Here is a 19,168-nt window from a genome sequence, read left to right as displayed (position 1 = left end):
GAAAAGTTAAGTCTGAAAAATTTAGACGTACGAAGTCTACGAATTAATAGCTCTTCAGCAAAAACAGATATCGCGGTTCTGTAAACGGCGTCCGTGAGGTCATTCAAAGCGCAGAAATTCGATATGTATATTTATATATCACGTGAAATTCTTACGTTGTGTACAAGGCTCCTGCAAAAGCTATATTTTCATATTGCTGAATCTTGTGAGAGTCACGTGTAACATAGCAATTTTGTCCGATTTAAGTGTACTTTTAGGTGCAATTCATAGAATTGTGATCGTTTTTCTTTGCTGAGTTACAGTTGTAAACTTGGTGGATCCGTTTTCTGAAAATTTTCGATTTCTGTCAATTTTAAATAGAACATTGACCGAAATAGGAAATTTGGAAGCCAACAATCACTAGATTTTAAGTTTTCTTTTAAATCCAACAAGCCTCGCCGAATTTGGGGCAGTGGTTGCCTGGAAAGACGAATTCTCCGTTTACATGTATTTATACAGGTGCACCCGAGCTAAAGCCTCCTCTTAACGGTCTCAAAAAGCGTCGCAGGACCCCTTTAGCGTGGGTTGAGACACTGAGTGAAGAAAGAAAAATAAACAAAGGATAAGGCATACATATTCGAAGATAGGAATGAAAAAAAAGCCAAATCATAAGCTTTAGTACTGTAGGCCCTTTCACGCGTACTTAATACATTTTATTACGTGCCGGCTGTTCCTCCATCTACATGATCGGTTTCAAGTCACGATTAAGCGGCTTGGCGAGTCCTATGAACGTAGCCGTCGAACAATAGAGGAAGCAGGGACCGTCTCGAACCAGGTCGCCACAGCTTGGAAAGCGCCACCGCTGCATCCACGTGATCCGCTTCTCGGTGCCGCCGGGACAGCTGCGGTAGTGAACGTGTACACACTTTGAGGACTCAAGCTGGCAGCGAACGCCAGCACGGAAAACGCGGCGTCATTGTCCATTAATGGCGCCGCTGACAGAAGGCACAGGTACTGCAGGCTGGCGATGCGGCAGATGTTTTCCTGGAGCGAAACGATGTCCGCGGAAAATTATCTTGAATAATTTACACCTCAGAAATTTATGAAAGGCGTAAATGTGTGTTTAACTCACACTCTTACGCAAAAAAAAAAAAATGTTGCAAGGCTGGGAGTTAGACTTTTATGGTCTTACAGCTGTTTTTAAGGGCGCAACTAATTTTACAGCACACGCATTTGGGCTGGTTAGCTCACGTCTTTAGCACAAACATCACGAAATAACACGACAGGTGTCTGTCCCGTTTTCCGGTTGCGTTATCTTGCGCTGTTTCAGCCCAAGGATGCAATTAAGTGCATCAGTGTAGGGGCAGAGCCTAGGACATCTTCCCGAAGCAATTTCAGTTGCCCTTATCTACCCTTTCGATGTCCTGGTGTGGGGAAAATTTTATAAAGAGAAATTAAGCTGTCAGACACTGTGCTAAAGACCCTAAAGAATTTCAATGGAGCAAATCAGCTGTGTGTCACGGCAGGAACTTATGGTTGGGATCGGTTGCCTTTTCTGAGCGAAACAGCTAGCTATGGAAAACAGTTTTTATCCCGTTTCTTCTGCCGTTATGGATTACCGTTTCAGAAAATAAATGTTTAGCTCTGTCTCTCGCTCATCAGCCGTTAGAGGGCGACAGTGTCTGCTAGTGTAACTATATAGTTACCTTGAGCAAAACGTGAACATGGTGAATGCAGGAGCCTTTTTTAACGTTTCGACAAGTGCACTTTTCTTCAAGGTGACGTATGCTTTCCTCGCCACAGTATATTTTTTTTAACGTTTCGACAAGTCGACTTTTCTTCAAGGCGACGTTTGCTTTCCTCGCCATAGTTACCTTGAGCATTTATCTCACGAAAGATACGCAACTGCAGTGAACATAATGCAGAAGTACATTGTTGCGGATTAGTTGGTTCATTCTGAACATTTAATGCAGCGCGCAGAACCCGGTTCATTTTTTCACTACCGAAAGGAAATTGTGCTTATTTCATGCCAAGGTGGTGGCAAAACTACTCTAGATGTTTGCGCATTTCCTGGTGGGGCTAGCGATTAATTTACCTGTGTATTTACTTCCAGTCGTGTCGTGCAATAAACCATTTGATATATCTTAGTTCGTTGTAGCGCAAGCTGAACAAGGACAACAGAAACACGCAACGGACACACAGAGCTGTGTGTGTCAGATGTGCCTTTCTGTTGTCCTTGTTCAGCTTTCGCTACAACAAAACAAGATATGCCGTACCAGCAAGCCCCTACAGCCGCCTAATCAACACATGGTAGTCTGCGCTCTGTCCTACCTGTCCCTCCACCATTTTTCATGTCTTTCGTGCCGTACCTAACTCGCTGAGCAAATAAAAAAAACGAGGAAATTTGAGTTCCTGCGCCGTCGACACATTTAGAGTACGGAACCATCCTCAAATATGCTCGTGGCATTGAAAGCCTGTAGCTCAAACGCGACTCACCAACAGACACACCTCGCCGAGGGGCAGGTCATCGTGCCGAAGCACGAGACAACTCAGCGAGCTGTTTCTGGCGAGCAGCCGACCCAGTGACGGGTAGTCCGGGTGCGACGGATTGAGGCAGTCTGACAGCCGCACCGAAACCGCTGGACAGGTCTTGATGAACCAAAGGGAGATACGGTCATGTACGTCACTAAGAGTCAGCCTGGCAAGCGAATTGTGAAGCAGGGGGGCGCCGTCGTACATTTCCGGCATGTCTTCGGGATTGAGGAAGAACTCACCCTCGCAGACGGCGCACCGAACAAAGCTGCCCCGCCTATCGATGCGCACGTCGAGTTCTTGGAAGTCGGGGCAGTTCTGCGCTAGACGGCGCAGAGCTGACGGGCGGCGAAGCCCGCAAGGGCTCGCAGAGAGGGATTGCAGATGCTCCAGCGAGCCGTCCTGTAGAAATGCCGTCAAGTCGAGGCCGGGGCCGAAGTGGAACGCGCTTATGTTAAGCTCCACGACCTGGCGGAGCTTGGTCGAGATGAGGTCGCGAAGACTGTCGCGGCACACGGCGCCCGCCGTCGCGTGAACACCCTCGGAGGGTTGTGCCGGAAGTAGCAGAAGACAGAGTTGGCTCACGTTCGCCCAGAAGTGAGCAAGGGTGGCCGCGCGAATCCATTCAGCCGTGATGCCTTCTGCGTGGTGGACGGCAACCAGGACCAGCTGTTGCGGCTAATGGAGGGGATTTGTGTACCCGACAGCGAGATCTCGGAGTAGAACACAGTTCCACATGTTGCTGGACCTCCTGTAGGTGACGTTGGCGCAGACGGCTGCGCAGCTCGTGAAATCCAACGGTGTCGACGGCAGGCGTTGAATGGAGGCTGGCACCTCAGAAGAGAACGCGAATGTTTCCAAATTGGCACACTGTTTGAGGATGTCGTTACACTCCCGGAGCGCGTTCCAGAAGGTTCCGCGCACGAAATGAACATGCAGCTCGCCCAGCTTCGGGCAGTAGCGCAGGAGCGCAGAGAGGAGCTTGAAGTTCAGGTCGCCGCTCACTTCGGCGTACATGCGGCGGAGACTGACAGCCAGTGTGCCTGGCACTTGCGACGCGGTGTTGTGCACGTGGCTTATTTCCAACCCCACGTCCGTCTCAGCCACGAGGGAGAACTCGACTTCCTTCAAACGCGGAAGCCGTTGCAGCATTAAACCAAGCATGTCGCTCGGCCGGAGGGGGCAGGCAACGCATCGCAAGGATACCAGTCCCGCACATTTGCTGATGTGCAGAAGCAATTCGTTGGGTTCGATAAGAATGCAATTTGTGAGGTCCAGTTTGCGGATGGCCCCCACCGATTTCCTAGCTTTCAGCTGCTCGGCCAGAGAAGACGCCCCTTGGTTTGCACGTAGTCTCACCATTGTTTCGTTGTTGCTGTGACTGGTCGCATTAGTGGAGCGGTTCAGACTCGTTGAATTATTGAGGCTCGATTGGGGAGGCCAACGAACGGGGAATGGCTATAGCGCTAACCGAGCGTGACACACTACTTTTGACAGATGTCTGTCGCACACGTGATCCTCTACGATCGAGCAACCTGACGTCACGCGTGTGCGGTGGCGCTGTCGTCACCCCGAACGCATGCAAAGGAAATATGTCAGCGAGATTCGCAAAGGCATGCGTTATCCGGAAGTTGCGCTAACGAGTTTTCCCACTTTTACTCGGCAAAAATTATTCTTGCAATCGGCGAGCAGCGAAGAATAGCTGCAGAAGGGAGAAAGTTGTTGTTCACTCGTATTGCCTTCTTCCGTATTCCTGCTTGTTCACAGAATTATGTTGTCGACGCATGAACTCGCGGATATGATGCACTTCTCGTGATAAGGTTTTACCGAAGCAATGCCTGTGTGGTTGCAGAACACCGCGGAGCCAGCTTGAAGCGATATAGCCTTATAGTCTGCACGTATAGTCGACAGCAATAGATTGCGGGATGTGCGAGCGCATGGCAAATCGACCCTCCTCCCCTTCTAGCGGTGACCCCTGGTGTCGAGACCGACGCCGGCAGGTGTGCGCGTCGCTCCGAGACTGCAAGCGTGCATGTTTCCGCACTTCCTCTTTGCGTGCCCCGGCGATATCCGAATGTAGCCGCGAGGTAGCCCTCTTGCGATATGCGCCTTGGCAGCTTCGACGGGCAGAACTTCGTTCACACAACGGAAATCAAAAATTGTCCATTTTCTTCTTGCCGGTCTCCTTCTATAGAGCGCGTCTTCTGCCACGCTCTTCTGCGGTAGAACGCACCGTTCGTAAAAGGAAAGAAACAACGAAGATTGGTCACGAAAAGGTGCAGCCCAGAAAAAAAAAATGACTTGTTGCGTTCGCCACCGGGCCGGCCCTATATGCATCAGCGCTCGTGACTCGACAAAAAGCGGCCGCAGTGGCGCTCGCGAGTTCACGCTTCTAAACACGTTTCACGCAGTTTCGCCCGTCGAAGCCGCCACAGCGCATATCGCAAGAGGGATACCTCGCGACTACATTCGGATATCGCCGGCGCACGAGGAGGAAGCGCGGAAAGATGCGGGCTTGCAGTCTCGTAGGGACGCGCATGCGTGCAGGCGTCGATCTCGACACCAGGGGTTCACCTCTAGAAGGGGAGGAGGGTCGCTTTGCCACGCGCTCGCGCATCCCGCAATATTTTGCTGTTGAGTGTACGTGAACCCGACACTCTAGGAATCGGGCTGATCGGACCTGACGCGACCACGCGCGCATTTACACGAACTCGGTTGTGACAAGTGGCCAACAACGACGGCACGCATCATCGTACCGAGACATCAGTGCGTCCGAACGTGACTTCCGGTTCCCGCAGTCGTCTGCAACAGCTTTAGTTTCATGGGTCATGTCGTTATGATTAGGTTGGGTTCTTGCCGGCACAGTGCGCAAATCGCGACGTCACACTGCTTCCGCTCAAGTCTCGGCGCCGGCTGCAGCCCGACCAGGAAGCGTTTACATGCGCGTTGGAGGCGGGTCGAACTGGGTCGACCCCATGCCGTCGGGCCGACTCAGCCCGACCCGACGTACGTTGAGGCCGATCGGGTGGCTTTTGCACGAGCTGGACAGGCCAATTCCATCCCGACAAACGGACTGGACCCGCTTCTGTCGGGTGCATGCAAAACGCCGCAATATATTGGCGCTTGGCAGGGCTGTAGCCGGCGGTACATCGCGCTTAAGCGTTCCTTGGTTGCTTAACGAAGGACAAGTTAACAAGAATGTGACACCGATAAGATGACGCGCCAACTCAGGACTGTTATTTTTCGTTAGCTCATGGTGGCTATTGCGCAGAAGTCACATAAAAGGACAGAAAAAGAAAATACAAAACTTAGAGCAGTAAAATTAGGCAAGACCAAAATGACATAGATTAAAAAGTGAACAGCCTACTCCCTTCGTCAACACGTGTGCTATAGGTGTTCACGTTGTCGCAAAAACGCGGCGTTCAAAAATGGGATGTTTTGATAATTTGCAGTCATGCATAAATTGTTTCTGCAGCTATCTGTGTTGTGCAGTTTTGATGCCCTGCTAATCTCTTTCTCCCTGTTATCTAACTCGCGAGATAACTTCAAAGCGTTGCGGAGCGTGGTTCTCAGGAGCATCCCGCAAAACTTGATTGCCAACTAAGTTTCCCTGTTTTACGCGCCGAAACGCCGATGCGATCATGGGGTACTCTGTAGTGGGAGGACTCCGGAGTAATTTTGGGCACCTGGGCTTCTTTAACGTGCTGCCAATGCACGCTACACGAGCGTTTTTTTTTTTGTTTTTCGTCGAGCGGTGGTTTAGTCTAGTGTGAGGTGGTGGCACAAACGGCGATGCTGGCAAATTTTAAACCGTCAATTGCACAGTGCGCTGCTATACTATACTGTTTCTCGCCGTGCAAGATATAAGTGTTTCGTGCCCATTAGTGGGTGCTAATATGTATAGACAGTACGCCCCGAATATGAGGGCAGTTAAGAAAGCCTTTCAGGCCTCTGGGGCGATCCATGGGAATGTTGTCGACATAACAACGTTCCGGTAACAGTCACCAAGACACGACTAATCGCCTCAAGAGACGTCATTGACTATCATAAGGGCAGCAACACGTGGATTATCGGGAAATTTCAGCAAAAAAAAAAAAAAAAAGAACAGCGACTTTGGGCTCAACTTGCGGTCGGACCTGTTCTCAAAGCAGTTCCTCCCCAAAAGTTTGGTCACTAGCGCTAACAAGCCTAACGAAAACAAAAGGTGGCACGGGACAGAGATACTTCTGTACATAATTTATCCACTGGCGACGGTCTTCACACTCGGCTCCGACACGCAATGCCTACACCTTACTACAATCCGGCAGAGGCTGTGTGAACTTTGAAATTTGTTGTCGACTTCCTTGTACCCAACAGTGCGCAGTACCCAAAGTACAGTACCCAAAGAAGCTCTCCGAGACCCAACGAAATTGAGAGAGAGAGAGAGAGAAAAAAGCTTTGTTGATTCTATCAAGGGGTTTAGCGATGAGCCGTCTTGCGCTTGCTGCCTGGCTCTTCAGCACGGGTGTGCCCCTATTCCAGGGCTCCACTGAGCCTGGCCACTTCGCACGCGTGCTGCACCATTGCCCTTTGGGCGGTGAGCTCGCTGCTGGTGAGCAGGCCCTTCCATTGCTCCGCACTCGGGTGTTTTATGTTTATGGAATGTGTAGTTATGCTTACATTCCCATGTTATGTGGTAAAGAGTTGGTATTTCTCCGCACCATGGGCAGGAGTTTCTGTATTGTGTCGGGTACATTTTACTTAGTATGTGTAGATTAAAGAAAGTTCCGGTTTGTAGCCTTCTCCAGTCGGCTGCTTCCTGTTGTGTAAGTAGTGTGTGTGGCGGAAGATATTTGATTCTCTGCCCTATATAGTAGTTTAATATTTCCGCACACGTCGGCTCCACCGTCGTAGGGTTCTCGAGAGGCTCTATCTGTCCAGCTCGGTACGTGATCTCGCGAACTAGACTGTCTGCTCTCACGTTCCCTTCTATCCCGGTATGGGCCGGTATCCAGAAAAGTTTGTGTTTCACTTTATTTCCGAGGGTTCCTGCTCCGAGGAGGATTCGCAGGGCCTCTTTACAGACTCTCGCCTGCATGTAATGCCTGCATGCAGCTTTGGAGTCTGCTAATATGGTTAGTGATCTGTTACTTCTGTAGCCTTCGGTCGCTGCAAGCGCTATGGCGACCTCTTCCCCCTCCGCTACCGTGCAATTCCTTATGGTTGCGCAGCTGATTGTCTCTCCCATGTAGTCTACGAAATTGAACAATTTTGGGTCCCGAACAATTCTAATATCGTGGAAAAGAAATGTTCAGTGGCCAGGATGTGAAACAAGGATATCTTTAAAGAACTGTTCATAGGATGACGACTGTGGCCGTGGATGAATGTGTAATGAGTAAGGCATCATATATTAAACGGTAATTTTCAATGTGGTTTCTGGTTCATACATGCTTTCCTATAACACCAAGGTAGACATTGTTACGGATTTTAATTTTTACAGTATTTGGAATGAGTGACTGCGCTCTGCTCAGGTGTTCGACGGGCTCACTCTTCCCATCAGAAAAACTTTCTTTCAAAATACCCGACATATTTCCTTCAAATATTTATTGATTGCTCATTGATATTTATGCGCCTACCTATTTGGTGGCCGAAAAATTCGAAATATTTACAGCGCGAAACCTAACCGACCACGCAATTCAGTATCATCATACCCAAGTATTGCAATGAACTTTATTTATGGCAAGATTTTCGAACAACTTTTTAAGTTGCAGTCGATATTACTTCCTATACACCGGTATTCTACTTCATCTTAAGCTATAAGCTTTCGCATTGTAGGAAGCGCGATCTCCCCGTCTTACGTTCGCGCTCCGTAAGAACACTCGATGAAATTAAAGGCGAAAGTTTACAAGCATTGCTCACCTACCTGCATTTTAAAGGTGCTTCCGACAATGTTTGCCACCCCACAGAGACTGCAGTAGACTTTTTTAGACATCATACCCTTCGCAAAAAGAATTTTTTCCCGCTTTTCCTTGCACATCGCACTACGATTGACCGCTCTGTCGCCGTCTAGGAGTCAGCCACGTCTTCGATTGGAAGTCCTCAGAGGCTCACCATAAAACTCCTACTGTGAAATATTATGATTCACAAACTTTTAAATCTCCCTCGTATGAATTTTAAACCTCCCTTGTATGTGGGCACAGGAATACGCTGAAGGGGCCTCGGTGGGTGTCACTCCACTTGCCAAAAGCTCACATCAAGGAACAAGGACACGCGAGGTACACAATATTACCTCCCGGTCGCGCAGTGAAAAGAAGAAAAAAAAAAGCACCGTCAGCACAGAAAAATCCTGTCTCCTGCACTGCCTCGACAACCACGCCAATACTTCCACGGGAATTCTCAACGCCACCGCTATTTTACATGGCGTCACCTTCAGATGCGGACAAGAAAATCCTCGGCGTTATTTTTTTATTCGAACATATTGGAGCTTTACTGAAAACTTTCACTACCTCCGAACTAAACCGGAAATCGTTTGCTCCTTTTGAAAACTTTTTGTCCTTTTTCTCGCTTTTCAAAATGCGTTACTATGTACCTCGAGTTCAGATCATCATTTTATACGATATGCATCATCCGTTCGGCTGCGAACATTTCCGACCTCTCAGTTCAAAACGCACCTCTGTACAAGCGCACTACTCTCTTGCTCAGCTGACGGGTGCAAGCATGGTATGCACCTATTTGTGAGTCGATCACGTGTGCACTCGCCTCTGTCTTCCTGTCTTGTTTTCGTGTTCTGCTCTGGTCCATGAATATGTATCGACTCGTCAAGTTGCTCGTTTTACTGGGATAATACATGTTCTTTTAGAGCTAACTGCCTTCTCTCCTAAAGAATAAAGGAAACGTATTGCATAGGTAGTTAATAGTAGATTGCACATTGTACTTCATTTTGTACACTACGGACAACGAGCGCGGAAAACTTCAAGCATCCAATGAAGGAGAAAATATGAAGGAAGGGACACGGCGGCAAAAACATTGCATAGGCGCACAGAGTGCCACAAAGCCCAATGAATGTGTATATTCAGACCCCTAGTTACAGCTGCACATGGAACATCATTTTTGCGATATATTTTCTGTAGAAGTTACGCCCGTTCCAAAGAAATGAGTCTGCAATAGCCTTGCACAGCTAGTAGCAAAGGGAACTTGTGTGCTTCTCTGAAAGCATCACACGTATTTCAGCCGGAAGAGTGTGAATGTTTATTTTTTGGGACTTTTAACCGGAAGGAACTGGTTCAGGAAACTCCGAAACGGTTCGAACGGTTAACATTTTGGCTTCGGTGCAGAACCAGAACCGAACCCAGAAGATTGAACTCGAACCCGAACCAAAAAGAGTTTTTGGTTCGACACCCTGACGCAACAAAAACAACTTGCCTCGTTTAGTTCCCCAAACATGCCGAGAAAGCCAACTACGCGTCTCGAATGCCGCATGATAATAAGAAGAAATTGAGTATTTAGTAATTGCATTTAAATCACATAATTGAGCTACATGATTCAAACTTTCGGTCCGTGCTCCCGATGACGAGGCCACGAGTCGTTGTAAATGTAATGTAAACGTAAAATTGTAAATGTAACACTGTAAATGTAAATTGTGGATGCCACATTGCTGCAGCTTTTGGTTTTCTCAACGCAGCGGGAACATATTATAAGCTTGTCATGTAACGCCTCCAAAGAAGCAGAAAACGAGGTTTTGTATGTTGTTTTTACACAGCCCTTAATTAACCCACACATTTCATAACGTGCCAGTGCATAACCCATCCCATGCATCAATCAACACCCCCCCCCCCCCGGCTCACCCCATTGTTTAAACACTTGGTGAATACTGCATTTCTTTCAAGATACCTCGAAAACATGCGATGACGTTTTTCCAGCACTTCTACTTCACTAACGACTTCACTGACAGTAACTTCAACAACTGCGCTAGCAACTTCACTTTAAAAAAAAAATAAAGCAGAATCAGTAGGCTTCAACAATTCTCCTTGATGTGAATTCGTTTAGGGCGCCGGAAGCAGGTTTTCCGACCAGACACTGCCAACTGCTGAAGAACTGCGAGTTTCATCTCGCGATTTAAAAAAGTTCGAGAGTACTCGTGTTATAAGTGTGCCACATGATGGGTTCACTTGTGTTAGTGTCAGTATGGACGAACTAAAATTCATGATTACACCATGTTGTCAAGTGCTTCTCTGTAGCTACGATACGAGTGTTGTCTCACAGTCTGTCTTCTTTAGCTCGGATGTAGTGAATGAACTGAAGATGTTCGGGTGTAACGAAGATATTGCATCAGTACCGGGAAGCGATTCCAAAAGAAATTTTGGATAAAAAATTTATTTATGGGGTTTTAGGTGCCAAAATCACCTTCTGATTATGAGGCACGCCGTAGAGGACGAATCCGAAAATTTAGACCACCTGGGGTTCTTTAACGCGTACCTAAATCTAAGTACACGGGTGTTTTCGCCCCCATCGAAATGCGGCCGCCATGGCCAGGATTCGATCCCGCGACATCCATGCTCAGCAGCCCAACACCATAGCCACTGAGCAACCAGGGCGGGTAATCTTGGATACAGATTGTTTTCACAGCTTCAGTGTCTTTCACGCACGAGTTTACGCACGAGTGTACTGCATGGGCTGGCCCGATCAGTAAATTTCCACATTTAAGTTTTAATTGCGGTTGTAATTGCCTATTTTTTTGTTGGGAAACGTTACGCATCCTACGGTTTGAGTCGAGAGCACAAGGTACAAGCGCAGCTCAGCTCTCGATTGTCCTTTAATAGCAGCCTATATGTAGCGGCAATCGTTCGGACCGCTTCCCTTCTCGGCGAGCTGCCCGCAGTGTCGGTCGACGAAGCGCCTTCGCGCCTGGTACACGACCATGCATCGCTGCTTGAGCTCGGCCGGGCTTCGCTGTCCTCCCATGGCGCAGCCCAGCGCGCAGTGCATTATGAAGAAGAGCTGCCTGCTCGAGAGATTCACCCCCGGCAGCAGCTCCGTCGTCGTCGTCGAACGACCACCACTCCCGGCGGTGGTGGCGAGTCGGGTTCTCTGGAAGGCCAAGTAGGCTATCCCGGAACCCAGGAGCTCGTCGAGGCGAGCCCCGTCAGCGAGCTCGCTCTCGTTCATTCTCCGTTGCCGCCAGGTGTCGTTCTGCGGCATTGAATAACAGATGAATGAAACAATCGGGGGGGGGGTCATAAAAAATATGAAAGTTACAGAAACAGATGGTAAATCGGATAGAAAGGATGTAAACAACAACAACAACAACAACAACAACAAAAACATGAACAACAAGTTCATGAACAAGAGGAACAAGAAGAGGAGCAAGAACAACAAAAAGAACAACAAGAACAAGAACATAAACAGCAAGAAGAACAAGAACAACAAGAACAACAACAACAACAACAAATATTCATCGAGATTTACAGAACCGGCAAGAAAGAAATCACGAGGGAAAATCTGTTTGACAATGCAAAGGGGGTGCGCTTCGCTATTGCATGCCCGAGCCAGCTTCCTGAGCACGATTACAAAGACGGCGCCGAATAAAACAACACACGAAGAAGGGGGACACGAGACAGCACTTAGGCGCCGTCTTTGTAATTATGCTTAACCAACTAGCCCGCCAACACATGCTCAGTTACTTCCTGAGCACAAAAACATCGGAGCAAATAAGCGCCGCGGGATGCGGCATGCACGTGCTGAAGAAAAAAAGAATAAGCCCGGTAAGGACTTGACATATCGCAATTGAATTCCAAGATATATTTCTCTCGCCCAGTGATACCCGTGGGCAGTGTTCGTTTTATAGAAGCGTTGGGATTCAGAGAAGATGGATGTGTTAAGGTGTCAGCAGTCGAGATAAGCAAGAGACGATTGGAGTATTGGTGAAAAAAAAGCACACAAATATATGATGGATAGAAACGGAGTGATTCTAAGCGTATACAATGGCGCAATATAGTGAGAGAGGTTTAAATACGAAAGTTAGGCTCGAGATCATATAAGCAAGAGGCTAGATAGCGATAGACGTAGTAAAACCTCACTGAATCAAGCAGGCCAAGTGACTGTTTGTCCCCGCTGCGTTTCAGAGGGGATGCCAATAAACATCACTGTCATAAGAGATTAACTCCCGAAAGAATCGCTAAAGATTCACTAAACGAATTTAGCGATATGCAATGCCGGAGAAAGATTCAAAGAACGTCCTTTTTCGTGAGGTCACCGCTGTTGCCAAATGTCGTTCTCCGGCGCCGAATAACAGTTTCCCTCCCTAAATGATCACCAGAGATTATTGTGCGAAGAATTGGGGCTAGCTGACCCTGTGCGCAGTGTGACGTTCTAGGTATCTGCATGTGAGATTGACACTGCGTGCGAAAAGGGCGGTTTGGCCGACTGTGTGACTGCCCACACAGATTTTCTTAGGCTACTTATATTCTTTTTTATTTTATTAGCGTTCAGCGTCGACCATCGTTCCGAGAATAATCGTTCCGAACCACGCATACCCTACCACAAAGGCCCTCCCTGTAGCGCCAAGGAGCTAATGAACTAATTGAATTTCTTAAAGTAAAATGCGTAAGAAGAATCGTAAAATACGACTTACACACAACTTACAGACATGATAGCGTCGGTCTGTAACTTGAATATACGATAAAACGCCATTCTGTTACGCGGAAACTCAAAAACAAACCCCCCTTAACGCTCCGGCGTTTTCCTGCTGTCGTTTGAGGTCTGTCTTGGTAAGTGCGGCGCGGCGCCTTCTATTTTTTGCACCCCATGAAAAAAGAACCACAAAGCTCGCCTTCGTTTATAGTGCTCGCCGCCAGCGTTTCCCTATGGTTTCCCCGTGAACGTTACGCTTACATAAGCTGCAGTTGCCAGGAAACGTGACAAGCACTCAGGGATCTTTGAATGCTGTCGCGTTCTGCTCTTAAAGGCGAAGCGTAAGCGTGCACAAAATTTTATTTTCCCCTTTGATATATAGAAACTATCTTTTGGGTAACTTTAAATTTACTAAGGAGAAAGTCTCCCCTCTTCATTACGTAGAGAAATTTGCTGAAACGCGCGTTTATGCTAATTTGGAGAAAGGAACCGTGCCATTTGTGCTCCGCTGTATTAGATTAAAATTTGATTGTTTTTCACTAGGTTACGTGAGGTAAAAAATTCCACATTCTTCCGTGCTGACATTTTGATTTGTCGTTACATAATTTATTAAAACTTTTGTTCATATTTATAAACTATATAAATGTTGTGGAGTTAATTGTACTGTTGTCTGTCTTTTGTTGGAATCGTATCCTGTTCCTTGGCTAAGTTTATTTAGTTTGTTGTTAGAACTTTGGGCTGCCCCAAAGTATTTAATGTATATTTGTTTACTACTTGTAGTGATCATTCTTAAAGATTTATTCAGAGTATTCCTAAAATGATTAATCTATACCGGTGCCACACGGCCACTTTCGATCGTGATCGAGCCGGACTCGGATGGAGATTTTCGAGCACCATTGTTTCCCGTTCCGCAGATTGAGCTAAGAAGCCAACCGCGACCGAGAAATCGGATCCCGATCGGGATCGATCGCGATCGAAGGTGTCCCCTGCGAAGCTGCCACGCGTTTCGATCAAGCTGGACTGCCCAGCTCTGCACACACTCTGCATCTTAGAGGGTGTCAGTTTCAACATCTGTATATATATTTACTCAAAAATTGTGATATTATTACTACCAATTTCGCCCTTTACGTAGTGTAACATCACACAGCGGCAAGACGGTTATAGAGCGAGAGCCCCGTCACTTTCCCCCATCCTTCTCCAGTGGCAGCTCGCTCTTTCAGACGCTGTGAAACATTGCGATGACTTCAGCAACAATGCAGGTGCTAATGGAACAGGTTGCAACGTTTATTCGCCACAAACGGCCGTCGTGCTGTCGTCGTACACGCGTCTCTCGCGACACGGACACCGTTGCTGGCCTTACACACGTAAATTGCTTTTCACAACATCGATTCCCACAGTGCGTCGACTCTGTATAGGTCTTGGTTATTCTCTAGGCTTCCTTACGCTCCTATATAAACATAGTGTTTTTCCGGTTTCTCTTTATTTTTCTCAGCACGTCAGGGATCCATCGGGCATTACTAACCCCTTCGTATTATGGTGAGGCCGAGGAGCAGTGCCCTTTTCCCCAACTACGCTGCCTGATCAGCTGAATTGGTGGCGCTGTGTAGCCTCATGATGTCTAACAACGCAAGACATGCTGGGAGGTACTTTGAAACCATTACGCAGGCATTCAGTTAACAATAGCTTCCTGTGGCACTTTCGCGCGTTTTCGTGGAGGCGGCAGTTGGTGGTCGAAATTTCAACGCTGATTAAAGATGCCTACGCAAAGTGCTTGCATTCTCGCGCTAATAAGTTGGGGAGTGCACTCGTCGCCGAACGCCAGCTGTCGTAGTTCTTTGATACGCATGCGCTGTGGCGCGAGTGAGCTTTGGGGTGTGCAAAAAGGTTTCGAGGCTATGGCGGAGCGTTCAGGAAAGACAGCCCTCCCATTCTGCCACCGCCCTCTCCCCTTGTTGGGTGGCGAGGAGGACGGCCGTCCCCTTTAATGCCGGCACTCGCGCCTTTGGAGGTAGCGTGCGTACGACGTATCGGCTTGTACGTGAAGCCACCTATAGTGCCGCTACAGATTTGCTGGATAACAGCTCCGTTTCCGACCGGATTAGGCAATGAAACAACGAACACTGCCTAAATAATCTCACTGCGAAAAAATATGCGCACTCAACCGCATCATTAAAAAAATAAATAAAACCAATTGCTTTAGGGCGAAGAGTTCTGCTCTTCACTTAGATTGATAATCATTCTCGATGATTTCTGCACTTCCTTTACAAGAAAGGTATTGTCACATTCCGTGACGTAATAATTGCCTCGGGCTTCGAATGCTTCAATCCGAGCCGGGCTGCATGTAGGACTCGCCTTGTTGTGGCCGGCATGCAGGCAGTAAGTGCTGTCGTTGGCGGCGCTGGTGTCGCGGCTTTGCCAGAAGCTTCGCCAGCGCCCTCCGACGGCTGGATCGAAGCGGCGCCGCTCAACCAGCTTGTGCGCCAGGGCCTTGGCGATGACCTGGTTGTGCCGGGTGTAGAGTTTCGTTAACTTTCGTGAGGAGACATGTGTACGGAACTGAACTTACAGATGCACAGATAGATAGGTATAAGTAAAAGAATGAGAGGGTGGGGGCATGTACACGTACACACAAGTTGATGAACAGACAAAACGATTACTAACTACAGATGGTTAAAGCGAGAAGCGAGTACAGAAATAGACACGTATTTAAAGGAATACACTGCTAGATGCTTTATCGCACTCACGCGCACACGCACACGACAGCGACAATTTCGTATGCGAGAAAATGTAGCAAGCGTGCGACAGCACGACGAAATCACCGTGAAGTACATATTTGCTTCCCATTTGAATACGAAACACTACGCCCTTTGGTCCACACGGAAGTTGTTGTCAAACATTGACAATAAAAAAGTACACTTTTACAACACTGCAGAATTGATCGCTTGAACTTTTCTCTGTATTGTGCAGTAAGTTTTGCTGGAATCATCAAAGATAATGTTCCCTTATAAGATGAAAAGTAGTGCAGTATTCGCCAATCTTATTGGAGTTTATCCGAATAATCCCCTCGAGCTACGTTTTCATGCCACTTTGTCAAAGTTACTCGACTATTATTTGAGTCCTTATGAGGCCGTCTCTGTGCGAGCCTCTCAATCATAGCAGCTGATTCTAGCGTCTGCCGTCTTTCTTTTTGTGCCGACTCTCTTATTGAGCGTCTGCCGTGCGCTTAGACAATCAAGAAGTGCACAAAAATAAAATAAGAGTTCGAAACAGACAGCGAAAAGATTCGATTATTAGTGCCCACGTCTTTCTTTGCGCTCTTTTAATTTTACTTTATAACGTGAGCCAACTAGCCTAGCCACACGTTTTGTTAAGAAGCGCTACTTTTCTTAATAGCCAACGTTGCGAAAAAATACGTGATCCCAAGAAGTTTATTGCAAACAGAGAGTAAAATTTAACAACTGTATTAATAAACAAAGTGGCAGTTTCTCCCGAAAGGCGAAGCATTGATTGCGATAGCAAATTATTAGGCAAACATACGAAGCAAGCTTCGTCGTCTTATCAGCTCACTGAACTTCTGCAAACCTTCGCTTACTAACTGAATCGAGCACGTTGTCACGCACGCGCGGACAAACGCGAGCACACCTCACACGATGGCCGCGGACACTCGCTGTCAGAGCACTAGCGTGAGGAAGAGAGGCAGCAGCGGCGAGCGAATTGCCCTTGGCGCCTGCACGCGAACGAGGCGTGCGAGAACACAGCGTACGTCGGCGAGCCTTCGAACCCAGCGCACACTGCCTCCAAGAGAGGACGCGCGCGGCCGCGCTCAGCCACCGCAGCTAGAATAGAGGAGAACAGGCGCAGAACCTCCCCCCCCCACCTCCACCGGCCTAGCGAGTGCACATTTTCCCGCTCCCTCCCTTGCGCGCGTGAGAAAATGGTGCGTACACTCCCCGCCTCCCTCCCTTCCGAGCGCGAGAAGACACCGCCGCATGAAGACAACATCCTTCTCGGCCTATCCTAGCAAGCTTTAGCTCGCACCTACAGCGTACGGCGCGCAGCCGCGGTGTTATGGCATTTGGATTTTTTACGAAACATCTCGGCGACGCCGACGGCTACGGTGGAAATTCGTGTGGAAGGACCATATAATTGCTATCGTAAAAAAATTGGCTGTACTCGCACCTGACCCAGCGCGGCGAGGTTGTACTCGGGCGGTGCTCCAGGAACGTAGAATGGTGGCCGGAAGAAGGCGGCCGGCGAGTCCACGCTGACAGCTGACGTCATCGCCGGAAGCAGCGCCTGCGCCAGCGGCGGGAGCCCGTGCCAGGCGCGTAGGCCACGCAGCCAGCGCTGGGGGAAGCTGTCTCCTGGCCCCACGGGTACCTGCAGCATGGTTCCGGTCGTGCTCTGCAAGACAATTGCGGTCATTGGGTAAGGCTTACAGAAAAAAAACTTGGAGGTCGCTTAAGCTTCGCCTTTAAGAAAGGAACGCGATAGCGTTATCCCACCCCTTTCGCACCGCCCACTCGTTCGCACGGCATGCTCTTGAGTCACACAAAGACGGAACGTGCGCCTGAGCAAGTGGAACGAACCAAACAACTCGGTGTCTCGGAGGAAGAAACGATCTACGCGAACCAAACGTCGTGATCGGCACGGACAGCCGGGCCGCGACGCGCCATGAAGGCGGACGCGATCATGGGGCTAACTCCTTGATGGGATCGTCCTCTATCTCGCTTGGGAGCACCACGCAGACGCATGACTCGTCGCCAGCAGCACGGTCAGTGCCTCCTTTACTAGATGCCTGCCGCGTTGTCCGGTAATCTCGGTTCCGAGCCCTCTCCCTTTTCTATCCTCCGCGAAAAGGCAACGAGCGCCTCTCATGGCGAACGCCTGCAACTTAGGTCACGCGCTGCGGCCTCTAAGATTACAATGGCATCTGTCACCGTCTCGGAGGCCCGCGATAACGCTCGCTAACAGACGCCCGCGCATATAACGCGCCGGCGGATGCATTCAGCCGCCAATGCTACATCCGCCGGAAGTTGAAAAGGCAACAAGCGCCGCCTCACGGAATTTATGCTGAACTAAGGGAACCGCCGCTACAATGGGATAGCGAGCAACGTGGCGGACACCTAGTAAAGGAGGCATCGGCACGGCACATTGCAGGGGACGCTTTCCCACTAGACGCGCTACGGCGCAGCGACCACGTCAGAGGCATCCCGCATCGGACGCTGCACCTAAGAATCGCGCTGTGAGCGGAAAGAGGAGCCGCGTCGCCTAAACACGAGGGTTCGAGTGACGCACGCTGGAAGTTAGAAGGGGAGAGAGCGAGAAAAGTTATTGAACGCAAGAGTATTGGGGCATCCTCGCACCGGTCCCCGCGCGGCCCAAATGCGCTCAAACGAGACGAAGGGGAGAAGCGGGCGAGTGGCGCGCCATCTGTCGCGGCAGCGCCGTACATCGCGAGGAGGGGGTCTTCTGCGTTTGCCGCAAGATGGCTCTGCAAGTTGTTTTATTTATGAATTGCCTTCCACCATTTTTCGCTCACGGTCAACGCCACCGACGCCAACGACATCGGCTTTTCTGCGACACGAGCTCCTTAACGCTGTCGCGTTAATACTAGAGGTAACTCTGGTGGAGCGATCATTCAGCTATCTTGGGAGTGATGGGTAATAACATGCATTTGTTCTTGCGGAGTTATTTATTACGCTGTATCCACATGAATTTTAAAGCAATCGGATTTTTGTATACGCAATAAAAGAAGTAAGTTTCGACGATGATGCATAGTAATTGCAAATTGTAGTAATTGTAGCGATGCATTTTGTTCTGTGAATTGTAAAGTCACGAAGCAGTTTCAAGGCAGAACGACGGCCGCGCCGTACGCAGCAGCCGCCTAAGTAGAGCGCCCTCTCCTGGTGCCTCGCGCGCGACGGAAGAAGGCCCGCTTTTGTCCCGCTTTCCTCCCTGGCGCACGAGAGATTGAGCCGCGATCGTCGGGTGACCCTCGCAGGGTTCACTCCCTCATACAGTATCAGCGCACGGTGACAGTGTTATC

General features: G+C 48.9%; 2 protein-coding genes across 2 annotated transcripts in view; both read right to left on the bottom strand.

Moving 5' to 3' along the window:
* Positions 1 to 688: 688 nt before the first annotated feature.
* LOC142590983 (uncharacterized) lies at positions 689 to 2,727 on the bottom strand. The gene is made up of 2 exons (XM_075703356.1): positions 2,476 to 2,727; positions 689 to 1,023 (listed from the first exon to the last, which is right to left on the bottom strand). The coding sequence occupies exons 1-2, from the start codon at positions 2,725 to 2,727 to the stop codon at positions 763 to 765; spliced, it is 513 nt and encodes a 170-aa protein (XP_075559471.1). The 3' UTR covers positions 689 to 762.
* Positions 2,728 to 11,313: 8,586 nt separating this feature from the next.
* LOC142591351 (uncharacterized) overlaps positions 11,314 to 19,168 on the bottom strand; it is a 28,090-nt gene continuing 20,235 nt past the window's right edge. Inside the window, exons 12-14 of the mRNA XM_075703675.1 lie at positions 17,299 to 17,523; positions 15,472 to 15,618; positions 11,314 to 11,679 (exon numbers count right to left, since the gene is read on the bottom strand). Of these exons, the coding sequence (XP_075559790.1) occupies positions 11,314 to 11,679; positions 15,472 to 15,618; positions 17,299 to 17,523 (738 nt within the window). The remainder of the gene's footprint in view (positions 11,680 to 15,471; positions 15,619 to 17,298; positions 17,524 to 19,168) is intronic.

The sequence above is a fragment of the Dermacentor variabilis genome, chromosome 8 (genome assembly GCF_050947875.1).
Source record: "Dermacentor variabilis isolate Ectoservices chromosome 8, ASM5094787v1, whole genome shotgun sequence".
In the NCBI taxonomy this organism is placed as follows: Eukaryota; Metazoa; Arthropoda; class Arachnida; order Ixodida; family Ixodidae; genus Dermacentor; species Dermacentor variabilis.
Note: the sequence above shows the minus strand (reverse complement) of the source record. Positions and strands in the feature narration are given on the sequence as shown.